The sequence below is a fragment of the Schistocerca piceifrons genome, chromosome 7 (assembly GCF_021461385.2).
Source record: "Schistocerca piceifrons isolate TAMUIC-IGC-003096 chromosome 7, iqSchPice1.1, whole genome shotgun sequence".
Classification (NCBI taxonomy): Eukaryota; Metazoa; Arthropoda; class Insecta; order Orthoptera; family Acrididae; genus Schistocerca; species Schistocerca piceifrons.
Genome location: NC_060144.1, coordinates 320,970,745 through 320,998,409, shown reverse-complemented (window position 1 = coordinate 320,998,409; position 27,665 = coordinate 320,970,745). Strand labels below are relative to the sequence as shown.

General features: G+C 41.9%; 1 protein-coding gene across 1 annotated transcript in view; it reads right to left on the bottom strand.

Annotated features, from left to right (window-relative positions):
• Positions 1–927: 927 nt before the first annotated feature.
• LOC124805658 (esterase B1-like) overlaps positions 928–27,665 on the bottom strand; it is a 47,322-nt gene continuing 20,584 nt past the window's right edge. Inside the window, exons 4-5 of the mRNA XM_047266226.1 lie at positions 20,483–20,703; positions 928–1,095 (exon numbers count right to left, since the gene is read on the bottom strand). Of these exons, the coding sequence (XP_047122182.1) occupies positions 928–1,095; positions 20,483–20,703 (389 nt within the window). The remainder of the gene's footprint in view (positions 1,096–20,482; positions 20,704–27,665) is intronic.

The following is a 27,665-nucleotide window of genomic DNA, read 5'->3' as shown; positions in this document are numbered from 1 at the left end:
AACGTTATAGGATTGTTTATCCTACTCATCGGCATTAGCTTACATTCTTCTATATTTAGAGCAAACTGCCATAGATCAACTAGAAATTCTGCCTAAGTCACCTTATCCTCCTACACTCTCAACAGCGACACCTCCCCATAGACCGCAGTGTCATTGGTAAAAAGCGATAAACTGCGTTCACCCTGTCCATCCGAGTGTCCTGGGGCACTCTCGACGATAACCTTGTATCTGATGAACACACGCCATCGACGACAACGTACTGGGTTGTATTACTTAAAAAGTCTTCGATCCACGCACATATCTCGGAGCCTGTTCCGTATGCTCTGACCTTAGTCAACAGTCTGCAGTGGGGCACCGTGTCAAACGCTTTCCAGAAATCTGGGAACATAGAATCTGCCTGTTGTTCTCCATCTTTGATTTGTAGGCTATCATGTGAGAAAAGGGCAAGCTGAGTTTCGCACGAGCTATGCTTTCTCAATCAGCGCTGATTTGTGGACAGGAGCTTTTTATGTCTCAAGGAACTTTATTGTATCCAAATTCACAATGCGTTCATCAATTTTGCAGCAAACCGAAGGATACTGGTCTGTGATTATGTTGTTTTACCTTTTTTATATACAGGAGTCACCTGCGCTTTTTTCCAGTCGCTCGGGACATTCTTGTGGGAGAGACATTAACGATAAATGCAAGATAAGTGAGGAGCCAATGCCACAAAACATTTTCTGTGAAACAGAACTGGGATTCCGTCTGGACCTGAATCAAAACATGGTGACCTTAGCAGAACTCGTAATAAGAATAGTGAAGAGGACAATTGAACTCTTTACAGTATACTGTATAGATGTAGATTCGTATTGTAACTATTACAAATGTGGCATGCGAATCACATATGACCCAAGTGGACGAGGGGAATGAACACAGATCGTGTTACTTTCATGTGGGTATGATGGTGCCTTCTGCGGAAGTGACGCCCACAATTATGGGGACCTGGTTGTAACTGCCGGTCCTGAGAATGTCTTCTAGAGGCTGGACGATCACCGCAGAGTCAGATGGCGGGTCCACGACGGATACGAACGCCAGCGATAGTGGACAGCGGTTCTCCTGTAAATTTTAGTGGTACCAAAGATATCAGCTACTCGTTGGTATAAACAAGAAACGTTCGTCATAACTGACACAAGACAACATCTAAAATAATGTGTGGAAACAGTTTACATGGGGTAGTGTGTAACTACAAGACACTAAGTTACAACTGTAACAGTATCTCTTTTCAGAATGACCAGTATTCATTGGCTAGTATTTACATGATCCTGTTCTCGGATTTCACAGGAATTTTCTGATTATATATGTACCACATGCTTCTATTTTGGTTCATCTGTTGCTTGCGATATACATCAATGACTTTCCAGTAGTATTGTTAAAAGATGACAATTTTGTACTTTTAACAGATGATAAAATGTACTACTATTTTTACTTTATATTGAAAAACAACGGGAGCTAACCAAGATAAACAGTAAATATCTCAATATTTCGAGAAAACCTTTGACAACGTTGTAAGACAAACTATGAAAAATAATGAAGTAATAGTAGGTAATAGATTAGAGTACAGAAATCAGAGCATGGAAGAAAACATATTATTTGTGTTAGATCTAGGTGTATAACTGACAGACTCATTCCCGACGAGATAAGAAATGAGAATTAATATGATTTGCTTGAACAATGCTAGTTGAAACCAAAAGCTGTATTGTAATCCAACGTTGTTTACTCAAAATATTCTATAGTTTCAAACCTAAAAAAAGTGTCGAGACTGGTAGCATGTTCTGAATACACGACGTTGGATTACAATACATCTGTTGGTTTCAACTATCATTGTAACTATCATTATGTTCAAGTACTTCATACCCAGCTTCTGTCCCACTGTCCTCGATGAATTACCAGTGAATATGATTTATCTCCTATTCTGTTTAGTCTTTAAATCGATTACGCTATTTGCAGATGAAGTTTTAAATTAACCACTGGGATACACCTGAGCGACCTTCCGTTAGATCTTCTTTGCGCTGACTGACTTACAGTGCTTTCAAGAAACTTAAATGTCCTGGAAGTAAATTTTCTTGACTTGAATAAAATGTTTTACGAATATTAGGCATAAATTTCAGTATAGAAAACGAAAACAATGGCTTTTATAGGAAGGCACTGTGAGGAGCCTGCATCTTCACATAGCACAATAGTATAGTGTTTATTTTGTATTTATTTCACGTCACGGCTAGACCGTATCGGACTCAATGCCAATGGAACAATAAATAATCGTCTCTGGCACACGAGTGCAGCTTTTAAGCTGCGAGTAGTTTGCAGTCGGTATACAAAGGTCATCGTTGTCAGTCGTTCGTTGAGCGTGGAAGTATTTTGTACACCATAGTATTCGAGGGTAGTGCTAATTAGCAGTTTCCTGATGCTCATGGAGACAAAAGTGTGTAAAAGATTAACGACGTAGGCAAAATGGAAAGAAATGTATTTATTTACTCGTAATTAAATATAAAGTTTCAGTATAAAAGTTCGGGCAATATCTGTGGCATTTAATAGAAAGTTGTATGTGATAATTTTAGTGTAATCTATCTTGAAACAATAAATAATCACTAATTTTACTTCAAATGTATTTCATAGTTATCAAACAGAATCTTTTGTGAATGATTTTCCTGTTTAACCAACCAGAAGGAAACAAATACAAGTAAATCTGAGTGACGATATCTCATGCCTATAGGTAACGGTCACTATAACGATATCCAAGCTGGAATCAATCCACAGACAATCCTGCTGGTGGAACATCCGCAACTGAGCGTTATAGCAGAGGTTGCAAATACCGCTTCAGTTGTAAGGTTCTTATTATTTTTCAGTAGTTAAAACACGACCGGCTTCGGGCTCTTACATGCCCATCATCAGGTCTTATAACTTGGCGCTGTGACCCAGAGCGCAGCGATGGACGAGTGCAGGACGCGGTCTATCACCAGTGATAACCGTCCACCGCGGCGCTCTGGGTCACAGCGCAAAGTTATAAGACCTGATGATGGACTCCGTCTTCAGGCCACAAGTGGCCCATCTGGACCATCCGACCGCCCTGTCATCCTCAGAGGAGGATGCGGATAGGAGGGGCGTGTGGTCAGCACACCGCTCTCCTGGTCGTTATGATGGTTTTCTTTGACCAGAGCCGCTACTGTTCGGTCGAGAGGCTCCTCAATTGACATCACGAAGCTGAATGCACCCCGAAAAATGGCAACAGCGCATGGCGGCCCGGATGGTCACCCATCCAAGTGCCGGCCACGCCCGACAGCGCTTAACTTCGGTAATCTGACGGAACCGGTGTATCCACTGCGGCAAGGTCGTTGCTATAAGACCTGATGATGGGCATGTATGATTCGGAAGCCGGTCGTGTTTTAACTACTGAAAAATAAAAAGAACCTTACAACTGAAGCGGGGTTTGCAACCTCTGCCAATGAGTCCAGTTTAAACTCGACCATTAGTTGAAGGATACCCTATAATGGTACAGATCATAAGCGAATAACAGACCAGACAGGGTAGTAGTATGGTACTTGAAAGTAAAGGAGCAGAAAATTGGGAATTTGTGGTGAGGTCTTATGGCACCAAACTGCTGAGGTCATCGGTCCCTAAGCCTACATACTACTTAATCTAACTTAAACTAACTTACGCTATGGACAACACACACACCCATGCCTGAGGGAGGACTCGAACTTCCGACGGGGGGAGCAGCACGGACCGTGACAAGGTGCCCTAGACTGCGCGGCTACCCCGCGCGGCGTAAGGAGCAGACACCTTACACATGGAAAATGGTGTCAACACTGCATCTGAACAATCCTGGATGCGGAGCTCGACCGCCTGTATCAATGTTGGCAGCCCTGGCCGAACAGCATTCCGCGAGCTTAAGTTCTGTGCCTGCGCTCCTGCCTGGTGTTCCGAGCGCAGTGCAGGTGGGGCTGAGGGGCGACAAAAAGAAGAAGTGGAGAAGCCACTTTGTTCTATGCCGAAAGGGGATTACCTTACTTTTCATATGGCTTCATAAGCCATCACACGATTATGAGCTGGGGAAACACTTATTGGAACATGATTACGACACCAGCCAGAAAGACAGTACGACGGACTTGTGTTCTGATGAGTAACAGTGAATGCTGGCTGAACTAAAGGCTGCCTTTAGGGGAAAACGTGAGTTAATGGTAAGCAGTGTGGAGACAAAATCTTTTATAGCCGACATTATCAATTATTTGACTTCATTAAGTGTCTTAATTCGAGAGGAGAAACATTTGGTAAGAGATATGGCAGACGAAATTGATGCTATCAAATAAAAAGTAATCCTGTGGAAAAACTTCGAGTTGCCGGCCGCGGTGGCCGAGCGGTTCTAGGCGCGACAGTCTGGAACCGTGCGACCGCTACGGTCGCAGGTTCGAATCCTGCCTCGGGCATGGATGTGTGTGATGTCCTTAGGTTAGTTAGGTTTAAATAGTTCTAAGTTCTAGGACTGATGACCACAGATGTTACGTCCCATAGTGCTCAGAGCCATTTTGAACCAAAAACTTCGAGTTTATGATATTGAACATTTCTTATAACTCAAAGCAGTCGTTTGTGGACTACTCATGACTGACTAAGCTTTAATAATTGTAACATTTGTCTTGAATTTTCCAAGAGATTCTAAGATATCGCACGATTGAAGATGGACTTCGATTTATTTGTCAGTTCGTTCTAGATTTAGGCTCATAACATAGGGTGGTTATAATTTCGCACCTTACAAGCACTCATCCACATACTTTGCCGTGATCTACAAACACAATTAGGTATCATGTGATAGGTTGTACATCGTATATGTGAATATATAAAGGAGACTGACATTGTCACGTACGTCATGTAAATAATTGTTAACACTTATTGCATGAAAGGTGACGGAGTGTCTGTGTTATAAAAACGGCGTAATGAATGATTGCCTATACTAGTAGAGGTTGGAACGCCAGTGGAAGTGAAAGCGCTGGGTGGAGGGCCCACACAGGGGTGTTGGTCCTGCTTAAACACAGGAAATAGCAAGACGGACGTCGAAGCAACTAAGCGCTGGAGCACAATAGAGAAACGAAGAAGTAGCACCTCGGAAACCACGCAGGTTGGGTTATTTCTAAGGATTTTTACTCAGAAGCGTACCATTGTACGAGTATAGGTTTTTCCTTGCAAACTTTCCGCGCTGGAAGACAAAAGACTAAAATATGGTTGGTCGGCGTTCGGAAGAATCTGTAGAGAGGGAGAACATACTGTGGTTTTGGGAATATGATTCGTTTTCGGAATTACGATGGCGGGGAGCCAAGCCTTGCTTGAGAGACGCTGTCTTCTGTTGTGAGCGCCCGTGTGTGACGGTCGCCCAATATCAGCTTTTGTTGGTACAGACAGACTTGCTGTCTTTGCTCTCAGTAGAGTTAATAGTTAGAACAGATAGGAACTGTACTGTTGCGAACCTATACGATTCTGGACTTCACCTCCGTGTTGGAAGTCGTTGAGTACGCAGCGTTCAGTAATTGAGGTCACTTCCTCTGCCTATACTTATGTTGAGACGTTATCTGAACTCCGTCCTTGTGGTTGGGAGTTCGCGTTTCTCGTCTGTAGAACACAGAGAGGAGAAGACAGTATTAGAGTATATTAGTCAGAGGACCGCCTTCTGCCGTCCTAGTGTTTGAAAGAGTTTATTTGTGGCTAGAGTTCTTTCACCGTCGCAGACGAGTACGAGAACCATCACTTCGACGCACCGGACCGAGTACATACGGTGATATCGCAAATTGCTTCGGCGTATTATGGCTATAAAAGCCAAACAGCTGTGATCACGGCCAGCCGGTGTGGCCGAGCGGTTCTAGGCGCTTCAGTCTGGAACCGCGCGACCGCTACGGCACAGGTTCGAATCCTGCCTCGGGCATGGATGTGTGTGATGTCCTTTGGTTAGTTAGGTTTAAGTAGTTCTAAGTTCTAGGGGACTGATGACCTCAGATGTTAAGTCCCATAGTGCTCCGAGCCATTTGAGCCATTTTTGAGCTGTGACCACGTTACTTTCCACTGAGGTTCCACACCACCGTAGATCATCTTTGAAAGTAGTGTCTTCCAGTGTCTGGTACATATATGATATCAGTAATTCCGCGTTATTGATATTAGACCGCGCAGCCATAATAAAGGGCAGATTTGGGCAATTGAGCAGTAATTTTACTTAGGAAATGTGAAGTCTGTAATATAAACGTTTTTTTTAAATCTACGATAAATATATAAGCAGGAACAACGTTTATCATTTAGTAGTATTAGTTATCTTAATCATTCATTTATGTTTAGATTGTAATTTATATGTTAAAGTCCATTAAGAGATCCTAAGATCTGCTTCAGGGGTAGTCGGACAGAGCCAAATCATCATTCTAGTTTTTATTATTTTCCGTTGCGCACATTTGGTTTACACCCGCCTGGAGTACCATCTTGGAATAATGCAACTCATCACTTCCAACACGAGGTAATATAAGTACCCAGCTCAACGACCTGTTTGTTCAATACAAGGTCTTGCAAGAATTTTATATAATGTTATCTCAGGAGCAATGTCGTCGACTGCACAGATAATCTGCTAAAGATATTTCAGCACTTAATTCACCGTGTATATGTGAATATTTCTTTATGAAATTGACAAAATCTCACCGACGTTCAAGTTTAACAGATTCTGATCTTCATGTTTCCGCGGCGTAAAGGCTGTTCCATAAAAATTCTGGCGTGCAGCCACATAAATTCAGCTTCTTCTTCTAATATTTCGACTGAATATCGTCCAGCCATCTTCAGAGTCAGCCGAGGTGGCTAAAGCCCCAACTCTTGCTCCGTCCTTTTAAACCAGAGGACCGAACCACTGCGTATGAGGCCAAAGATACACCAGGCACCAGAGATGTTGAGAGGCGGCAAAGAGGTGAAACATGTGCATGGGAATTAAATCTATGGCTGCGCAGTCGATCCACACTGTGATATCGATGTGTCACGTAGAGCTGCACCCTACCGACGTCTTTGTGATTTAATTACAGAAATTGCCGGATTCCGTGATTTTTCCAAGCTGAAGCCGCTATCTCCATTAATTAAATTCGTCGCCAACCGAATTTCAATTGATTCTTTTATTAACGATCCCCAGAAAGATAAAGTAGAGACTAAAATTTCGACATTACCGTACAGCAGTGGCAATACAGTGCTCCCCACCGCAGATCTGTTAGGTTGTAAGAGACGGGTGTACCTGCGGTGCTCTGTGCATCTCTCCTAGACTGTACGTGCCTAATACATCTGCGGTGGCACAGCACTGTATTGACACTGGGCACTATGCATGTTGATTTTTCAAGCAACGTTGAACAGGAAAAACTATAGGCTATGAACTTTTATTTCGTCTGTATAAATTGCACGTGCAGTCTCCGTGCTTCATTTACTATGGTTAGCCAAACTGAGAACAGTGATTTAATTAATGAAGAGAGGCAAGGAAGGTAGATCAGTATTTTATGTCCTGTTGGCAAAGAGGCCATCAGAGACGGAGCACAAGCTAGGATGGGAAAGAAGAGGAAGGAAATCGGCACGCCCTTTTAAAGGATTCCTTCTGTCGTTTGCACGAAGTTTAGGGAAATCACCGAAAACCTAAATCTCGAGGGGCAGACACGAATTTGATCAGTATACTAATAACAGGAATGTCATTATCGAATGAGAGCTAGTTACCAGAATTCAAACTAAGGAAGAAATTGAATGCGCAAATTCGTATTTGAACGTAGACACTGAATCACGAGATGCGGGAACACCCAACATTTGTGTTCATAACGTATCAAAGGAAAATATGATAATTCAATTGGTACAAGAAATAAGGATAGGTACTCAGAAGCTGAGGTACTCAGAAGCAGAAGTTGAGATCAGATGTGAACAGAAGTCAGATAATAATCATCAAGAACTGCAGGCAGAGATAAAACTTTTCAAACATGAAATTCATAAAATGTTGGACCAAAAAGTGATAGCTATCCGTAATGACGTGCATATCAGTTCAATAAATTTAAAAAAGAATGTAACAAATTGAGCACTGCACCACCATCTAAGTTCAAGTGCAAGATAAAGATGCATTGTTGGCAGATAGACGTGGATGTTACCAAAATTCAGGATCACATAAGTTATAAAACAAACTCTAGTGGACACTACAGAAAGGAATCACGAAATAGCTCATGAATAAGATATCTGTGAACAAAAGAAACATTCCGTTATTAATCTGAGGAAAGTAGAAAAAGCAAATGCAAGAAAATCATGTCGTGAGCCGTTAAATGAACATTATCACCGATAACATGATCGGTCTAAGACAATTCAGGAAATTCGACCTATATAAACAGTCACTCCCAGTCGATTGCATGAAACAATTTAGAGCTACGTTTACATGAATTAATGAAAAAGATATTTTTATTTTCGACACATGACTGCATGTGCTGGAACGTGGGCAGACCGTGTGGCTGATCGATATAGTAATTTTACAGACTTCGGAAATGCGTTCTATCATAGGTACTGGTTACGAGAAAAACAGCGAAATATCAACAAAAAATTATTATCAGTGTATAACTACGAATGCCGCGAAGGACTAATGTGCAACTTGCTTCAAAAATTTTGGGACCGAAATAGCTATCCAATGACCCCATCAGCGGCGGTGATCTGATTACATTTTGATAAAACATTTGTCATGGCAAGTATGAAGACAGCAAGGTTCGAAAATGTTAAATGATTTCAGTGAGCTCTTATGATTTCCTGACCGTTAGAAAAGATTTACAATACACGAGATGTGTCGAAAGATTGCACAGTATTCTTAATGACCCGAAACACTAAGGCAAGACACAATAAGGCGTGGTGAAGTGGCCACCAACAGGTAGTGCAAGACATATTTCAGGATCTTTCACCTCGAAAATAAACGCAAAAAACGGGCATCAGTTAGCGACAAAACAAGTGTAAATTAAATGAAACAAACGTTTACGTTACAAGTCACTTTTTATTTACCTCCACGACGCACTTCAAAGGTTTCAACTTCCATCATCTGGTGCATCTACCTGATGATGGAGGGTTAAACCCTTGAAACGCGTTGTGGAGATAAATAAACACTGACTGGTAACAGTAAACTTGTTGTTTCATTTCATGTCAATAACGTCGGATAAAACCTAAACTAAAATGTTCGCATTTAAAACGAGTTATCTTGATAAACTAAATACAGATTCAAGTGAGGCTCGTTTCGATCATGGAATCAACTTAGTGGGTTATCTCAAAAGATACAAATGCTGAAGTATGATACGGAAAACATCAAGGCTGAATATCTAAGGGAAGAAGTACAAACTACAAATGAAGCTCTAATTGCAGTGACTGAAATTGGTGTACATGGCCGGAAAATTGCAGCCATTATATCCATGAATTTGTATGAAAAACTTCGTGAAACAGAAGTGATACTTTTACCTCTGGTAAACATGATCACAGCAGCTGCTCAGGGGAAATCGTGCTGTTAGCTGGCAAGCACTCATTAGATATAACGGATTGAATTTTGTGGTAATGATTGACTGACGCCAATAAAATGCAGAATTGATTTCAGAAGAGGATGTTTAAGCATTGTAATATGAATGAATATTGTGGAAATAAATTTCATCAGCTTCATCAAAATAGAATAAGAACTAGAAATTTCTGCAGATTTAGGAAATTGATGATGGGATATAAGCGTCAGTTTATAGGAAAGATAATCTGTCCAGAACGAGAAAAGAAGAGAATCTGAGGGTCATACCTAAAATTCAGGAAAAGATCGACGGCTTGAGTGACTTTCCCATATCCAATAGAGAAGAATTATCGGAAACCATGGACTGATGGAAGGACGTCAATTTAAAATTGAGGTATGGCCAGAAGAAACATTCAAGATGAAGTTGTGTTCAGCCAGAGAAGCTGTAGAAAAGGAAATTAAGTGTATGATAGAGAATGATATAAGCGAAACATCGGGCAGTGAATAATAAAAATGCTGATCAAAAAGAATGGCGGCTCAGTTAGATTAGTTTTACATTCCCTAGTTATGGGCCATGTCATGCTACCTCAGCAAGATCAACCAGAAAACTTAGAAGAGCTTTTGAAACAATTAAATGGCACTTGTTATCTTAATAGATAAGACATGACAAGTAGTTACTGCCAGATGGAGTTGGAGGAGAGAAGCCAAAAATTCACTTTATTCTTGTGTAAAGGATATTGCTGTCATTTGAGGCGGATGTGATTTGGTTAAAAATTTCATCTGCTGCATTCGTTCGACCTTTGATTCTTGGAGAGCAGCTTTTGCCAAACGTGATAGGTTTCGTAGATCACAGTTTGATTGCTTCCACTTGGTAACTAGGTAGGAAGAGTGCGTAGCCACGCTCGATAAAATTATGACTACAATTAAATCAGGTGGAGTCACCCTCAGTTTGAAAAAAATTGGAATTCACAAGGAAGAAGAGATAATTTCTAAGACATGTCGTTGCATAAGCAGGTATTGATCCAGATAAAAATTAGAAGCAGTTCAAAATTTTCCGGTACCAACCTATAAAAGACAAGTATAGTCATTTCTGAACTTTTGTCAATTTTACCAGCAGTTCATTAAAGGACACTGCTAATGATGACCTTATTTGCTACAATTAATTAAGAAGAGTTTTTAGTGGACATGAGGCATTCATTGAACAACAGGAAGTCTCTGCAGAGATCCAGAAGCAGCTCTCAGAAGCTTCACAACTTTAACCACCAGGTCTTAATAAATCTTTTTATCTTGGGACAAGTGTGAGTGAATTTGTCGTCAGAGCTTATTTATATCAATTAATCACTGAAAATAAGGAAGAAGAACATGGTACAATAGCATTTGGATCACGAGTTTTGTCAGTGTGGGAGAAAAAATATAGCATGACTAACCACAAAGCACTCACGATTGTTTAGGGGTTTTGATGTTTTCCGATACTTTTTGCTAGTGAGATACAGCATTGTGTGGACAGATCACCGCGAGTTATTCTCCTAGTTCCGTGCAGACAGAGGCAGAATAGACTTTCTGCTTTACCACAAACTGTCTTTGAGATACAGTACGTTACTGGAGAAAGAAATTAGTGCTTGATATGTCTTACATAAAATTTGTACCATGTTTATACTGATGCTCCACGTTTGGAACAAAAAGCAAGATAAAATTTTGTAAGGTGCTTGGATGGAAAATCAAAATTACATAAGGTCGTGTATAACATCAACGCAGAGCAGGCTGCAATGAAATTTCGAAAAGGAATGAAACAATGTAACTGGATCCAAAAAGAGATTAAAATTCAGCAATATTACCTGGTGCAGGATGACATCCCACAGAATAAAGTTAAAATCAATATCATCAAAACTTGGCATATCAAAACATAATATGGTGGATCTGCTTGATTATAAACATACTAATCAAAAGAAGCTAAATATTCCCAAACATCTGTGATGTATGTATGCAGACTGAAGCGACGAATGAAAAAGAAAAAAAAAGTTCAAATGTGTGTGAAATCTTATGGGACTTAACTGCTAAGATCATCAGTCCCTAAGCTTACACACTGCTTAACCTAATTTATCCTAAGGACAAACACACACACCCATGCCCGAGGGAGGACTCGAACCTCCGTCGGGACCAGCCGCACAGTCCATGACTGCAGCGCCATAGACCGCTCGGCTAATCCTGCGCGGGCGACGAATGAAAATTGCTACCAACTGCGCTGACCACTACGCCACCCTGGCACTGTAGCTTTGCACAATCGCACAGACTACCCTGGCACACCTCCCTCCTCAATGCAAATTGCCATTCACACCTCAGCACACTTGATATTTCCCCTACTATCTGGTTCCAGGGAGCTTTGTAAGTCTCAAACATCTATTATATATATATATATATATATATATATATATATATATATATATATATATATATAAACTGAAGCATTCTGTCATAAATCCACATGTCAAGGACCTCGAGCTTCTTTGCTGTTGCCATATTTAGTATAGATCCTACAGAATCGTACAGAAGTACAAACTAAATGTAGCAATTAGCACATCGGATTCTAAGGTTTAGGGCTAGATCTTTACTTGTGAGAATTTCCTTGAATCTTATGAAAGCATTGCCATTGCGACATTTAATCTCCTTCTCTGAGCCGCGCGGGGTAGCCGCGCCGTCTAGGGCGCCTTGCCACAGTTCTCGCGGCTCCCCGCGTCTGAGGTTCGAGTCCTCCCTCAGGCATGGGTGTGTGTGTTGTCCTTAGCATAAGTTAGTTTGAGTTAGATTACGAAGTCGAAAGCCTAGGAACCGATGACCTCAGCAGTTTGATTCTATGGGAACTTATCACAAATTTTCAATTTTTTCCTTCTCTGATCTCTGGTCTTCACAGTGTCACTCTGCAAGGTACTTAAACTTCTCTACTCTTTGTACTGTGGAGCCATTGAATCGTAAATTTCCATTGGTATAGGAGTCGAGCTGTCGTGTACAATCATAAAATGTGTCTTTTTGGTGTTGATATTCAGACCTGTTGATGATGAAAACTCCATTAACCTTTGTACATTTTTCTATATCACCAAGTGCTTCCTGAAAGACAACATCTGATTATAAATTAAGAAACAGCGATGACACAACGCATCCTTGTTGGTCTCCTCTGCAGATGTTTACCAAGTCTATGACCGAATTATCAGACTTAAACTGTGTTACCGGATTGCAATATAAATTCCTTATAAAGTTTCCAATCTATATCTATTCTTTTGAGAATCTTCATAAGTTTGTGATATTGTAGCCTACTGTATGAAAGGTTTTTCCCATAATCAATGAAAGAAAGGTCTACATGGCATCCAGAAAATAGCACTTTTGCCGTGGAACTTGTAGTGTAACTATTGCTTCTGTTGTTCGGACACATTTTCTAAACCCAATCTGATTTGCACCAATGAATTTCATACGTTTTTCATATAACGTTTGATGACTGACTTTCAGATATATTTTCAAGGGATGATGCGTAAGGCTAATGATTCTGTGATCTTCACATTTTCGGATATTCTTCTATTTGATAAAGGAATGAAAGTTGATAAAGACACTGGGCAGGGTAAACCGATCATAAATTTTGTTATGTACTTTATATAAGGTTCTGATACCATCTTCATCAAGAAGTTTAACGAATTTCATCGGTATTTCATCACGTATTATTGGTTTTATTTTGCTATCTGGAATTTCATAATTTGACGTACTGTTAGATTACCGTTAATAGAAATCTCAGTATTTGGTCTGAGCGTATCGATCATATTCGGTCAAAAAATACGCCAGAGCGGAACTGAGTTGCAACAGAGCTGGCAGCAGGCGGCGAGAGTCTTATGCGCTGCAATGCAAAACACGGCCGGTTGGCTTTACAAGGAGGAGCCAGCTGGCGACGGTATAGCAACAGCCGTCGCTGCAGTACGCTAGCGGAAGGATGCAAGCCTTTCCTCACTTGACACCACGTAAGTAGTGTGAAGTGTGTAAGTACTCAGCCGTATGTGTACTAAACGATTCTCGTCTCAGTATCACAAGCCCACACCACGAGACTGTGGCAGCGGGAGCTACAAAGTATTCGTGCCTTTGTTTACATGTTGTGTGTTCCGAGAGGTATTGTAGCCCTGCTTCTTTCAAAGATATATCTTGGCTTTCTCGGAGGCACCAATAGACATCTCTGTTGTCACAGCATTGTTGCGACAGCATTGTTGTTCTAGCAAACGAATTAAAGAAACAACTCATTTTATCTCCAGTTGGTGAAAGTGAGTACCTGCCAACTTCACACAATATATATATATATATATATATACGAGAAGTACTTAAGGAGAAGCTCCACCAATTACGGGGGGGGGGGGGGGTGCTGGTTATGTAAAGTATGTTCTAATTTGTGCGAAAAATTACAATTCTCTGTGAGAAAGTAAACGCCTTCCTTTTGCACTGAAACAGTGAGAAACAACAGCAACACAAACATTCCTGTATCGGTATCAGAATACATTTCGTCTCTATATGTACTTTAGTGAAAGAGATGTTTTTTAGAAGACTCCTAAACTAACTAGGTTATAAATTACCCTTATTACTTTATAGATGGCTGAGACTAAGTTATTTTTTTATTCTTTTCTAAACCTGTCAGTCTTTTATATGTTTACAATTCTCGGCAGTAGTTCGTTTTACCGAAGATCAACATGTTTTTAGCAGTTATCCGCATTTGCGTGTTTCATGCTTGATATGTAAATTGTTGACAATGGCATCTCAAACCTGAAAGAGTACGCTCTTATACACACATATCGTCGAATATTACAGAACATTTCTCTAGTAATTTAATATAAATGTCACAGAAAATTACAGAAATGTAAGGGTGAATAAAAAACTATTTGATGATAACAGGATACGAACCAACTGCTATACATTTCGCAGCTGCATCCTTCTGTCCACTACACCACGGTGTTTATGTGAAAGTTGTGACTGAGGCCTTTGTAATACATACTTTAAACGGCGATATGTCAATACCTGACTTTCATTACAACAAACTGTGCTCATACAGACGCCTTTTCCAGAGATCGTCCATGTGCTGCTGTTTTGGAACAACAATAATTCTTAGGACGTAAGTTATAACACAAAACCCAACGCCGGCCCGAGTGGCCGTGCGGTTCTAGCCGCTACAGTCTGGAACCGAGCGACCGCTACGGTCGCAGGTTCGAATCCTCCCTCGGGCATGGATGTGTGTGATGTCATTAGGTTAGTTAGGTTTAATTAGTTCTAAATTCTAGGCGACTGATGACCTCAGAAGTTAAGTCGCATAGTGCTCAGAGCCATTTGAACCATTTGAACAAAACCCAACAAACACGAGTCTTAACTAAAAATTACGGAAACCAATATGAAGTCCCCTAAGTTCTTCAGACAAAGTAGTGTGCCGGAAACGAATAGCAATAACTGAGGTGAAGATGTTTTGTTTATTCGTTATTGTTTTCGCTACAGTTAACGAACGAGGCCCTGCGATTTTAAATGCTTAATTGCTTTGACTTTAATGTAATTGCAGTATTTATTTATCATGTTTCCATCTAATCAATGATAGTGCGTTAATCATAGTACAGAATTCTTCAGTTATTCCTGAGACAGTAGGTTTATTTCACACTTTAGGTGACAATATGATTTGTAGATTAGGTAATGGATAACGTTGTGCCATTTCTATTTTGAAGATGAGGTGTCGTGAAGTGCTTTCTCGTTGCATTTTTTGTTTTTATATTTATACCACTTGAATTGGCTATACTCATGATCGTATCGTAAATTTACAATTTACTTCAAGTATGTTCTCATGCAGTACTTGCCTACTTCTGTGTCCTCGCGTTTTTTCTCATGATTCCTTCACAGACAACTGATGTTGTTTTCTATAGTAGTGTACTTGTTTTCAGATTCTTAGGGCTAACATTCCTTTTTCCGTTTCACACTGAAATATTAGATCACACTAAATTTTCCGATTATAAAACTTTTTCCGTTGTTCAAGGATATATGAGACGTGACTCGATCCATATGGCACCTCATTTATAAGTAATGAATTTCTAGGTATTCTTTATATTTACATTTTATAAATATTTACGTTCTATATCACTCCACGTCATGGCTAGTCGGAGGCAAACAGACAACTTATAGCACCCAATTTGAACTAGAATTGTTATTAACATTAAAATAAGAGAACAAGTCAAACACTTCAAAAATATCTTAGCTGTATTATAAGGTACGACTGTGGGAAAATATAAAATAAAGTGTAGGAGTTTAGTAATGTTTGCAGAACAATCAGCAGTTATTTGAAAAATAAACTCTCAAATATACGATACTGAAATTTTGAAACACTGTTGCTCTATAGACACTATTTTATGGAAGTGTGTCATGGTTGGTACACAAGGAGGAAGAAATGCATATTCAGAGTATCGAGATGATCTTTCTAAGAAGTTTCAAGGTGCGCAGAGTAACAGACAGGATCGGAAACGTTAAATTTAAGAAACGTTATAGCTTCTACAGAAGCTAGACGGAATTTATGAGTCGAGAGACATAAAAGGGAAGCAATGGTTACGAAGAGAGCGAGACAGGGTTGTAGCCTATCCCCGATATTATTCAGTAAGTATATACAGCAAGCAGTAAAAGAAGCCAAGGAGAAATTAGGAAAGGGAGTTAAAGTTTGGGGAGAAGAATGAAGAACTTAGTGGTCTGCCAGTGACATTGAAATTTTGTCAGAGATAGCAAAAGCCTTACAAGAGCAGTTTAACGGAACGGATAGTGTCTTCAAAAAGGGTTATAATATTGATATCAGTAAAAGTAAAGTAGAGGTAATGGAATATTTCTGAATTAAATCAGGAACGCTAATAGAGTAGGTAGAGAGACACTAGAGTAATCTCTGCTATTTGTTATTTGGGCAGCTAAATAATTGATGATAGCCAAAGTTGAGAGGACACAAAATGGAGACTAGAAACACCAAGAGAAGCGTTCTGAAGATGATTTATTAATGTAGAATATAAATTTGAGTGTAACGCAGTTTTTATGAAGGTATTTACACTGCCATATTAAAATAAGTACAACTTTTCAAAGGTTTTTGATTTAGTCAAGATTTATTATTGCAGTAGTGCGTGTGGCGTACATGAAATGAGTACATGTAGGGCCTACAGATGAATAGCACAAGCGGTTATGAGATAACAGGTATCGACCCATTCTGAAACACCCACATTAGTACTTTGTGTAGCTTCTGCGGGCGGCAATACCGCCACTAACTGTGGCACCCAGTCGATCGTACAGATGGCGAATACTGTCCTGGGATACGTTATGCCACGCCTGCTCGACTTGTTCACGTAGTTCTGTAAGAGTTGTTAGTTGACGAGTTGCACGAGCCACTTCTGGTCCCATCATATCGCACACGTGCTCTATTGTAGACAAGTCCTGAGATAGTGCTGCTCACGGAAGTTCTGCACGTCTTGCAAAATGGCTCTGAGCACTATGGGACTTAACATCTGTGGTCATCAGTCCCCTAGAACTTAGAACTACTTAAACCTAACTAACCTAAGGACATCACACACATCCATGCCCGAGGCAGGATTCGAACCTGCGACCGTAGCGGTCATGAGGTTCCAGACTGAAGCGCCTTTAACCGCACGGCCACACTGGCCGGCTGCACGTCTTGCAGGGCACGTTGTTTCACGAACAGTGTGTGGACGACCATGTCCTGTTGCAACAACTCATCACCTTGCTGTTGTAATAACAGGCGTAACAACATACCGCGCGCTGGTTAGCGTCCTTTCCAGAGACACGAAAGCTGAACGAGAGATGGCCTGGGTGAGGCCGGTGTGTCTTGGAGCAGAGCTCCTACTTTCTACGTTGTACGCGCAAACGACTATCACTCACATGCAGGCAGGATCTGCTTTCATCACAACGGCGTACCATTCCATCTTCTAACAAGGAAACCTCCCCATCGCACCCCCCTCCGATTTAGTTATAAATTGACACACTGGATAGGCCTTCAAAAACTGAACACAAATCAATCGAGAAAACCGGAAGAAGTTGTGTGGAACTATGAAAAAATAAGCAAAATATTCAAACTGAGTAGTCCATGTGCAATATAGGAAACGTTAAGGACAATATAGGCTGAAGAGCGCCGTGGTCCCGTGGTTAGAGTGAGCAGCTGCGGAACGAGAGGTCCTTGGTTCAGGTATTCCCTCGAGTGAAAATCTTACTCACTTTATTTTTGCAAAGTTACGATTTGTCCGTTCATTCATTGACGTCTCTGTTCACTGTAATAAGCTTAGTGTCTGTGTTTTGCGACCGCACCGCAAAACCGTGCGATTAGCAGACGAAAGGACGTGCCACTCCAATAGGAACCGAAAACATTTGATCGCAAGATCATAGGTCAACCGATTCCTCCACAGAAAAACACGTCTGATATATTCTATACGACACTGGTGACGGCATGTGCGTCACATGACAGGAATATGTTGTCGACCCACCTAACTTGCACACTTGGGAATGGGTAAAAAGATTCCTCTACCTTGCCCGATTTAGGTTTTCTTGTGGATGTGATAATCACTCCCAAAAAAGTGATGAAAACATAAGAGTTTGTCACATAAACTGCAACAAATGAATGCAACAGTTTCACAGTCGCACAGTTTTCCCTGTGCTCTGTCAAAACATATGTTTTTTACGTTTTCAAATGTTTCCGTGTGTAGACCGTCAAATCCTGCATATGTCCAAGCAAATCCGACCATGCCTGGAATTTTGGAGAGCGAAGTTGATTATGTGTGAGCGCCTGAACTTTGATAATTGTCTGAAAACAAAAAATTAAACTTTTCACTCGAGAGAAGACTTGAACCAAGGACCTCACGTCCCGCAGTTGCTCACGCTAACCACGGGACCACGGCGCTCGTAAGCTCACACTCTCCATGATGTTTCCTACCTTGCACATGGACTACTCAGTTTGTATATTTTGCTTATTTTTTTCATAGTTTCACACAACTTCTTCCTGTTTCCTCGATTGATTTGTGTTCAGTTTTTCAAGGCCTATCCCTGTGCCAACTTATAACTAAATCTGAGGGCGGTGCGATGGGGAGGTTCCCTTGTAAGTGATCCGCTGACGGTACCAGTCGAACCGTGCTCATCTCTGCTGTGGCGTGAGTGGAAGACAGGCTTGAGGCGTGCGTGCCTATACTCACACTGCTAATAACCTAATCAGTTCACAACAGCTCGTGTTGACACGCCTGGGCTCACAGGCCTTCTTATCTTTGCTGTAGTAGCTGTATGGTCTGCCACTTCTGTCATTACAATACGACGATCCTGATGGGCGTCCGCGCTGCGAGGACGTCTAGAACCTCGTCAACGGGTGTGAGAATGTTAACGTGACCACTGATACCAGCATCGTTGCACTATTGATGGAGCACGTTTAATTTATGTGGCAATTCTCCGAAAGGACCATCCCGCCACTCCAAAGACCACCATTAAACTACTTTCAGACTCGTTCAGTTGGTTGTAGGAAGCACGAGCGCATCTCCGTGGCATGGTTGCCTCATTGTTTCACAGGTTTACACCACACTGAGCCTTCTGGCTATAATTCCCTATTAAAGGGTAGACATATATGGCGCTCTGTTAGCTATATCAGTAAGCTGTCTGTTTCCAGACCACGTGAAACCATTATCAGTACAAATCCCCCAGTTAGCAATGCTGTCATCAGATCAAAATCGACGTCGTCTTTCCAGGTGTACTAATTTTTCTTCCCACAATGTATACGAATTGTAACCTTGAATGGAAGTGATAATCAGTAAAGTTGTAGTTCTACAGAAAAATGTTGATAATTAGATTGAATAACTAATGTGGAAATACTGAATCGAATTGGAAAAACAAAATTTACGGCACAACTTGACTAACAGAGGGGATCGGTTGATAGGAGGTGTCCTGAAGTATTAAGAAAATGTGAATTTGGTAATGGAAGGAAGTAGGGGGGAAGAAAAATTGTAGAGGGAGGCCAAGGCTTGAGTATATTCAAATGGATATCGGTTGCAGTAGCTATGTGGAGTTGCAGGGGCTTGCACAGGATGCACTAGCGTGGAGAGCTGCATGGAACCAATCTTTGGACTGAAAAATAGTTCAGATGGCTCTGAGCACTATGGGACTTAACATCTGAAGTCATCAGTCCCATAGAACTTAGAACTACTTAAACCTAACTAACCTAAGGACATCACACACATCCATGCCCGAGGCAGGATTTGAACGTGCGACTGTAGCAGTCGCGTGGTTGCGGACTGAACCGCTCGACCATAGCGGGCGGCTCTTTGGACTGAAGACAACAACAACAACAATATGAAACTTCCTGGCAGATTAAAACTGTGTGCCCGACCGAAACTCGAACTCGGGACCTTTGCCTTTCTCAAGCAAGTGCTCTACCATCTGAGCTACCGAAGCACGACTCACGCCCGGTCCTCACAGCTTTACTTCTGCCACTATCTCGTCTCCTACCTTCCAAACTTTACAAAAGCTCTCCTGCGAACCTTGCAGAACTAGCACTCCTGAAAGAAAAGATACTGCGGAGACATGGCTTAGCCACAGCCTGGGGGATGTTTCCAGAATGAGATTTTCACTCTGCAGCGGAGTGCTAGTTCTGCAAGGTTCGCAGGAGAGCTTTTGTAAAGTTTGGAAGGTAGGAGACGAGATACTGGCAGAAGTAAAGCTGTGAGGACGGGGCGTGAGTCGTGCTTCGGTAGCTCAGATGGTAGAGCACTTGCCCGCGAAAGGCAAAGGTCCCGAGTTCGAGTCTCGGTCGGGCACACAGTTTTATTCTGCCAGGAAGTTTCATATCAGCGCACACTCCGCCGCAGAGTAAAAATCTCATTCTGAACAACAATATGCTTTGAACAAATGGTTCAAGCGTAATTTGCTCATTAAAGTTCATGGTTCACTTACGATATCCGAGACTGCGATAGAGACGTCGTTGATGAGGTCTGAGTAGGTGGCAGCGCGAAAGAAGGCAGCCAACCGCACCCCGTCGTCGTCAGTGTGGTTATCGCCCTGTGCCTGGAAACCGAGCGCCTCCGCCATACGGTAGGCCGTCTCGTGAGGATTGTCAGTCAGCGCCCAGGGGGTCGTAGCTACCCCACTTTGCATCATCACTTCGCTGAAGAGCCCTGCCAAGAAAATTCACCGAAAATGGATGACTGACAGACTGATACTACACTCCTGGAAATTGAAATAAGAACACCGTGAATTCATTGTCCCAGGAAGGGGAAACTTTATTGACACATTCCTGGGGTCAGATACATCACATGATCACACTGACAGAACCACAGGCACATAGGCACAGGCAACAGAGCATGCACAATGTCGGCACTAGTACAGTGTATATCCACCTTTCGCAGCAATGCAGGCTGCTATTCTCCCATGGAGACGATCGTAGAGATGCTGGATGCAGTCCTGTGGAACGGCTTGCCATGCCATTTCCACCTGGCGCCTCAGTTGGACCAGCGTCCGTGCTGGACGTGCAGACCGCGTGAGACGACGCTTCATCCAGTCCCAAACATGCTCAATGGGGGACAGATCCGGAGATCTTGCTGGCCAGGGTAGTTGACTTACACCTTCTAGAGCACGTTGGGTGGCACGGGATACATGCGGACGTGCATTGTCCTGTTGGAACAGCAAGTTCCCTTGCCGGTCTAGGAATGGTAGAACGATGGGTTCGATGACGGTTTGGATGTACCGTGCACTATTCAGTGTCCCCTCGACGATCACCAGTGGTGTACGGCCAGTGTAGGAGATCGCTCCCCACACCATGATGCCGGGTGTTGGCCCTGTGTGCCTCGGTCGTATGCAGTCCTGATTGTGGCGCTCACCTGCACGGCGCCAAACACGCATACGACCATCATTGGCACCAAGGCAGAAGCGACTCTCATCGCTGAAGACGACACGTCTCCATTCGTCCCTCCATTCACGCCTGTCGCGACACCACTGGAGGCGGGCTGCACGATGTTGGGGCGTGAGCGGAAGACGGCCTAACGGTGTGCGGGACCGTAGCCCAGCTTCATGGAGACGGTTGCGAATGGTCCTCGCCGATACCCCAGGAGCAACAGTGTCCCTAATTTGCTGGGAAGTGGCGGTGTGGTCCCCTACGGCACTGCGTAGGATCCTACGGTCTTGGCGTGCATCCGTGCGTCGCTGCGGTCCGGTCCCAGGTCGACGGGCACGTGCACCTTCCGCCGACCACTGGCGACAACATCGATGTACTGTGGAGACCTCACGCCCCACGTGTTGAGCAATTCGGCGGTACGTCCACCCGGCCTCCCGCATGCCCACTATACGCCCTCACTCAAAGTCCGTCAACTGCACATACGGTTCACGTCCACGCTGTCGCGGCATGCTACCAGTGTTAAAGACTGCGATGGAGCTCCGTATGCCACGGGAAACTGGCTGACACTGACGGCGGCGGTGCACAAATGCTGCGCAGCTAGCGCCATTCGACGGCCAACACCGCGGTTCCTGGTGTGTCCGCTGTGCCGTGCGTGTGATCATTGCTTGTACAGCCCTCTCGCAGTGTCCGGAGCAAGTATGGTGGGTCTGACACACCGGTGTCAATGTGTTCTTTTTTCCATTTCCAGGAGTGTATTACAAATTAAATTTACCCCCTACTGTACTGTATTGATTGTGTTTAATATTCGTAATAAGATTAAATTCTGTGTCATACTATTGTTTCAGGACAGCTACCGACGTTTCTCGAACAACAAGTTTTGAGATCGGACATTTTCGAATAGAAACGTGGTAAGAAACAGTTTGAAACTAATAAGACTGTTAACTAATGCAGTTAAAATAGAGTCTAATACGTCACGATCAATCACGATTAATGCCTTTGTGATCCCGTCCTACTAGTCACTATCCATTACACGTTCTACACTTCTTCAAAGCAATACTTCGGCTGTTTTGGTGGGCCAGGACACAACTTCGGTTTGTGAATTATTTTTCTTGGTGGGAGGGGGCGGGGGGGGGGGGCGGGTGAAGGCAACTGCACTCCAATGTCTCTCGCTGGGTGAGGGAGCTACAAAAATTAAAATCTTCGAGGCAGATTTTTTTGAAGATGAAAAATTAATAAACACAATTATTTATGTATTTGGAGACTTACTGTAACGATATACAGCAACATAAATACAGAAATCAAGCTACAATGACCGACTCATGGAGGTTTGCCAGAAGAAAAGAAAAATTATCTCAGTATGATTATTGCAGTAAGCCTTGTAACTTACATGGAGACATATGGTCCAAGCCGCTTTCGCCAGTTGAATAGGAGGTCATACACACGGAGAAACTGCTGATTTCACGCTCTCTGATTGTGAATTGAAGATAAAGGCGATGCAGTCACGTGCCACCTATATGTCTTTTTCTCTTTTTTTCTTTCGGCCTTTGTCCCGCGTCAACGTGGGGTCGGCCGTGTTATTACGTATTTGGCAGTGTTAGTTGCAGAGGGTGGCCGTATGCCCTTCCTGATGTCACCCCGATCCCCCCAGGACGTAAGTAGTGTGCGCCAGCTATCTGTGTCTAGTGTAGGCCATGAAATAGTGCGAATGTCTTCAAATGTCTTCGAATCGTGTAACTGAGGCGGAACGTGGGGGACCAGCCCAGTATTCACCTAGTGGGATGTGGAAAACCGCCTGAAAATCGCATCCGGGCTGGCCGGCTTACCGACCCTCGTCGTTAATCCGCCGGGTGGATTCGATTCGAGGCCAGTGCGCCTACCCGAGTCCAGCAAGCTAAATATTAGCGCTGTCGACTAACCTGGCGCGTACGCACCACCCCTAAGTAAACAGGCCCGAATGCCGTATATATAGTCCTTCAAACATCAAGCAAGGCAGAGCTCCTGACAGAAAAGAGTTCCATCCAGCACCATGAACAATGGCCTACAGCAGATACTGTGTGACTGAGCATTACATTCAAATAAGGTTGCACACTAAGAAGGACGTGTAAAGCTTGCCTGTATGTACCTTTGGACACAACGTGTGCACTTTCGTCCATCCATAAATTTGTAAAGAGTTTTCAAATGTAGCTTTAACTTAGCTAAAGAGGTATCCTTTACTACGAGATATTGTTACACCTTGGGAGAAATCCACCTTTTGCCTATCGCATTCACTTAAGATAGTAGTTATAATAGTACAATTAGTCACATTCAAGTCTTATTATCAAGGAACAATAGCGCTACTAAAGAGCAATGATACCTAAGTCATCATGTGCTTCGCTATTTAATCAAAATCCAATACTTGATTCAACACTATTCGTTTCCCTCTGATTTGTCTGTTTACTGATTCGAAAATTATCTACCTACACGACAGGACTATGTATTGTAGGCAATGTCTTTGTTGTATTCATTGTTAACCATTATACTGTATTTACGTTGCATGATTCGAGGTTGATGGAGGATACAGGTCCAGACGGTACGGAACCAAGTCCAGCACAAACGACTTTCACAGTACAGCAACAGAAAACGAAGTCAGGATGGCACACTAACCTTCATTACCAGCTCTCACCTGTATCAAATTGTTGAAGAATAGTGATCCTTCTAGTTAATTTATTGGTGTTCTGGTATCATCATTTGCTCTAGAACAACTAGAGTTTCCTTTTCAGTGTGTTCTCTGTAGCATTCTTCGGAGAGTATAAGTAGTAAGCTATATTTCTGTACGCTTTTTTTTTTCACTGAATGATTTCTGTGTGTTGCATCTTGTCACTTCAGATTTCGGTGTGAGTGATAATTTATGTTACCTCGCCTTGAAGATACTTAATTTTCATTTAACTAAATATTTTTTGTTGTGTTATGGTCAAAATTCATGCCCAGTTTAAAAAAGAGCACCCTGATGGAACAAATTTTCAATCGGTTCAGGAGGTACAGGAAACAGGAGCAGCAAGCCAACCAGTTATACTTTCCTTAACCAAAATTTTGCAGCAACTGATAACGCTAGCAACTAAATAATCCTAAATGTCAACAAAACATTGACAACTAAAAAAAAAAAACGAGATGGCCATTCGGGTTTAGAGAATTAGCAAATGAAGTGGCACAATTACGAAAAGCTCAGGAGTAAATTTTGGGTGTCGTGGAAGAGCTTACAGTCGAAGTTAATGATATCTGGAATAGAGAGGAATTCCAGAATAGTACAGCCAAATGGGCTCCATCAAGACGAATGTGCAAGGCGCATGAAGAGTTTAAGATGGTGTTTCTTGCTAGCTATTGCTTTCATGGTGTTCAAGAAAGATTGAGAATGGAAGTATATAATACTGAGCATTTCTCGTTTAAAAGTGGAAGTGTGTGCAGATATTTTGAAACGTATCTAAATACAGTGCGTTACTGAAGTAGATCCATTTTGAATCGAGACATTCTCTGGATCCTGAAGGCAAAGCTGCCTGTTGAAACTCAGGAAAAGCTGATTCATGTATCGAAGTCATACTTAGAGGAATTCATGTCGTTCTTGGAAACCATTGATATCATTCAGCTAGATATCAAATCACAATCTGGTCATGGAGGTTATTATTCGCAGGGGTCTAGCACAAGCAATGACCATCGTGGAAACCAGCCACATAAACCGAATGCTAGTCATCCACAGACAGATAATGAAATAACAGTTTATCAGAACAATAACGAAGGAAACGGTAATGGAACATTTATCGCCCAAACTGCATTAAACAAAACCGATACGTGAGAAGATTTAACCAAATACCAATAACCAGCATAGGAACCATAGCCAGTCATAACCTCCAGCAAATGCAGACTGGAGATCGCAATCACCTGTAATAACAGAAGTGGTCGACGATAGCAATCGTCCTACTGAACAGCATACAGTAACTAACGCTGATCTTATCAAACACCAGAGAACCAGTCATGGTATGATATAGGGGCCATGGCAAAACTGTGTAGTTCATTTGATATGATGATGGAGCCGATATGAGGGAGGAACCCAGAGCAGATGTGAACAAGTGTAACCAAGAATACCCATCGGTACCACAATATGCAATTGGGGTGACAATTGAGGATATTCCACTCACAATTATTCTGGACACATGAGCGTTGGTCAGTGTAATCTCAAGAAGCCTCTTTAATAAAGTATCCACTTGAAGCAAGCTGCTGGTTTTTCCATTGCACAGCTACAAGACTGTTGTTCACGGCACATGATCAAGGAATGTCAAGATATAGACTCTGATGATAGTTCGACTGGAAAACGTAGCGGTTCAATGGGCGTTGCTAGTGGTTGGAGGGTTGATTGTAAGCTGTATTCTGGGTGTTGAATTTATCCACGAGAAAGACATAAAAATTGACTTCTCAACAAGCCAGATTCCTTTTCTGATTGACAAAGCCAGAACTCAGGTTGAATTGTTGCGGAAGGATGGTAGCTGTTGATGATACTTCCAAGGTTTCTGGATAAAATTCGTTGTCAAACAACATCGCAGGATCCGAAAGTGCCCGGTACATTTTATTAAAGTACTTGGAGTTGCAGCACAAGTATAGCAAAAGATATCACAGCTAGAGAGAAGAAGTGGCATTACTTGATCCCTTGACACACTATTCACGAGTGTTTGAGGAATAATCTGGACTAAAACGAGGATATAAAGGATATAAATGCCATCTGAAAGTACTATACATAAAACTTTATGCCGAAGCTTCTACCCCATATTATTCCTGATGGAGGCAGAGTGCATCGTTGCGAACAATAATATTAATTTCATAATTTTTAACTAAGGGTTTGTGATATGTAATATGTAGCTTAAGATTTCATTGGATTTTCAAAGAGATGTTTTGTGTATAGATGCAAGCTATGTGTTTGAGTTATCAATCATGATGTTACATGCATTTATGTATGATTCGTTGAACTAATGAAGTTAGAAGTCGATAAATGTTATCCTGTGACGTATCCAGGAGCTGCTGTTTCATTTCAGAATTTTCATTAGCAATTTGTGAAAATATTCATAATGGTTCTACGCAATATTAAGATTTTGCTTGATATTGTAGCTATTATTGCAGTATAATTTAACAGGAAATTCTATATATATACAGATGGAACAGTTCTAACTTGGCAGTTGCACATCACTTTTCCCTTGCTATTAACAGGATTAACAAAAGAATTGAGTCAATTTAATTTGGAAGGTATTTGAAAGATAACTACTGGTTTAGAGTTAGTCTAGGTTTTATTTTAAGGTGTCCTAAGTTTGGTACAATCGGGAGTTGTAATGAGGGTCAGTGTGTTGTGTTCTGCACTTTTAAATCAGATTCATTTTCACAACCTCATACGGGTTTCTGTTATCGGTCTGGGTGTGTTCTAAGATATACTGAGCTACTCGCTCGACAATCTGGTCACTGAACTGAATTCGTAACGGTTCGGGCGTGATACTTTTCACTAATTGTAAAAGTATGAGTTATGGAACTGTCCAATCCGCGTAGTCCATGAGAAACTAATTTAACATATAATTACAAACAACGAACTTCAGTGAAGCTATTACCGAGTTTAGGTGCGTTACAATGTGAACAGTATCATGAACACATATGAGTGCTCTGTCATGTCAAGTATAAACATTCTGATGCTCACGAATTAATTAGAGTTCTAGCTCTCTGCTCAGGAATGCAGCTGCACAATCGATCCACACAGGCAGTACTGATGCTGCCGTATTGCGAAGCGAACGTGTTTCGCGATCCTGTTTAGTCTGATGAATCTGTGAATGTACCTAGGACACTTAGTGGCTGTGCAATACGGGCAGAAAACAATTCACCAGTGAAACTAAAGTGACTGATTTGAAAAAAAAACCAAAAAGATTTTTCTAATCAGCGTTAGTCCAGCTTGTATTACACCTCTTCTGAATCCTGCGGTCGCAGGTTCGAATCCTGCCTCGGGCATGGATGTGTGTGATGTCCTTAGGTTAGTTAGGTTTAAGTAGTTCTAAGTTCTAGGGGACTGATGACCTAGATGTTAAGTCCCATAGTGCTCAGAGCCATTTGAACCATTTTTTTTAATCCGACGAATTCAGGATAGATCGAGACCTACAGTGAGCAGAGTTTATCCTGAAAAGATAAGTATATGTGCACTAATCCCATTCGTCTCAGGTTTTTATATCACTAAAACTTTACCCATTC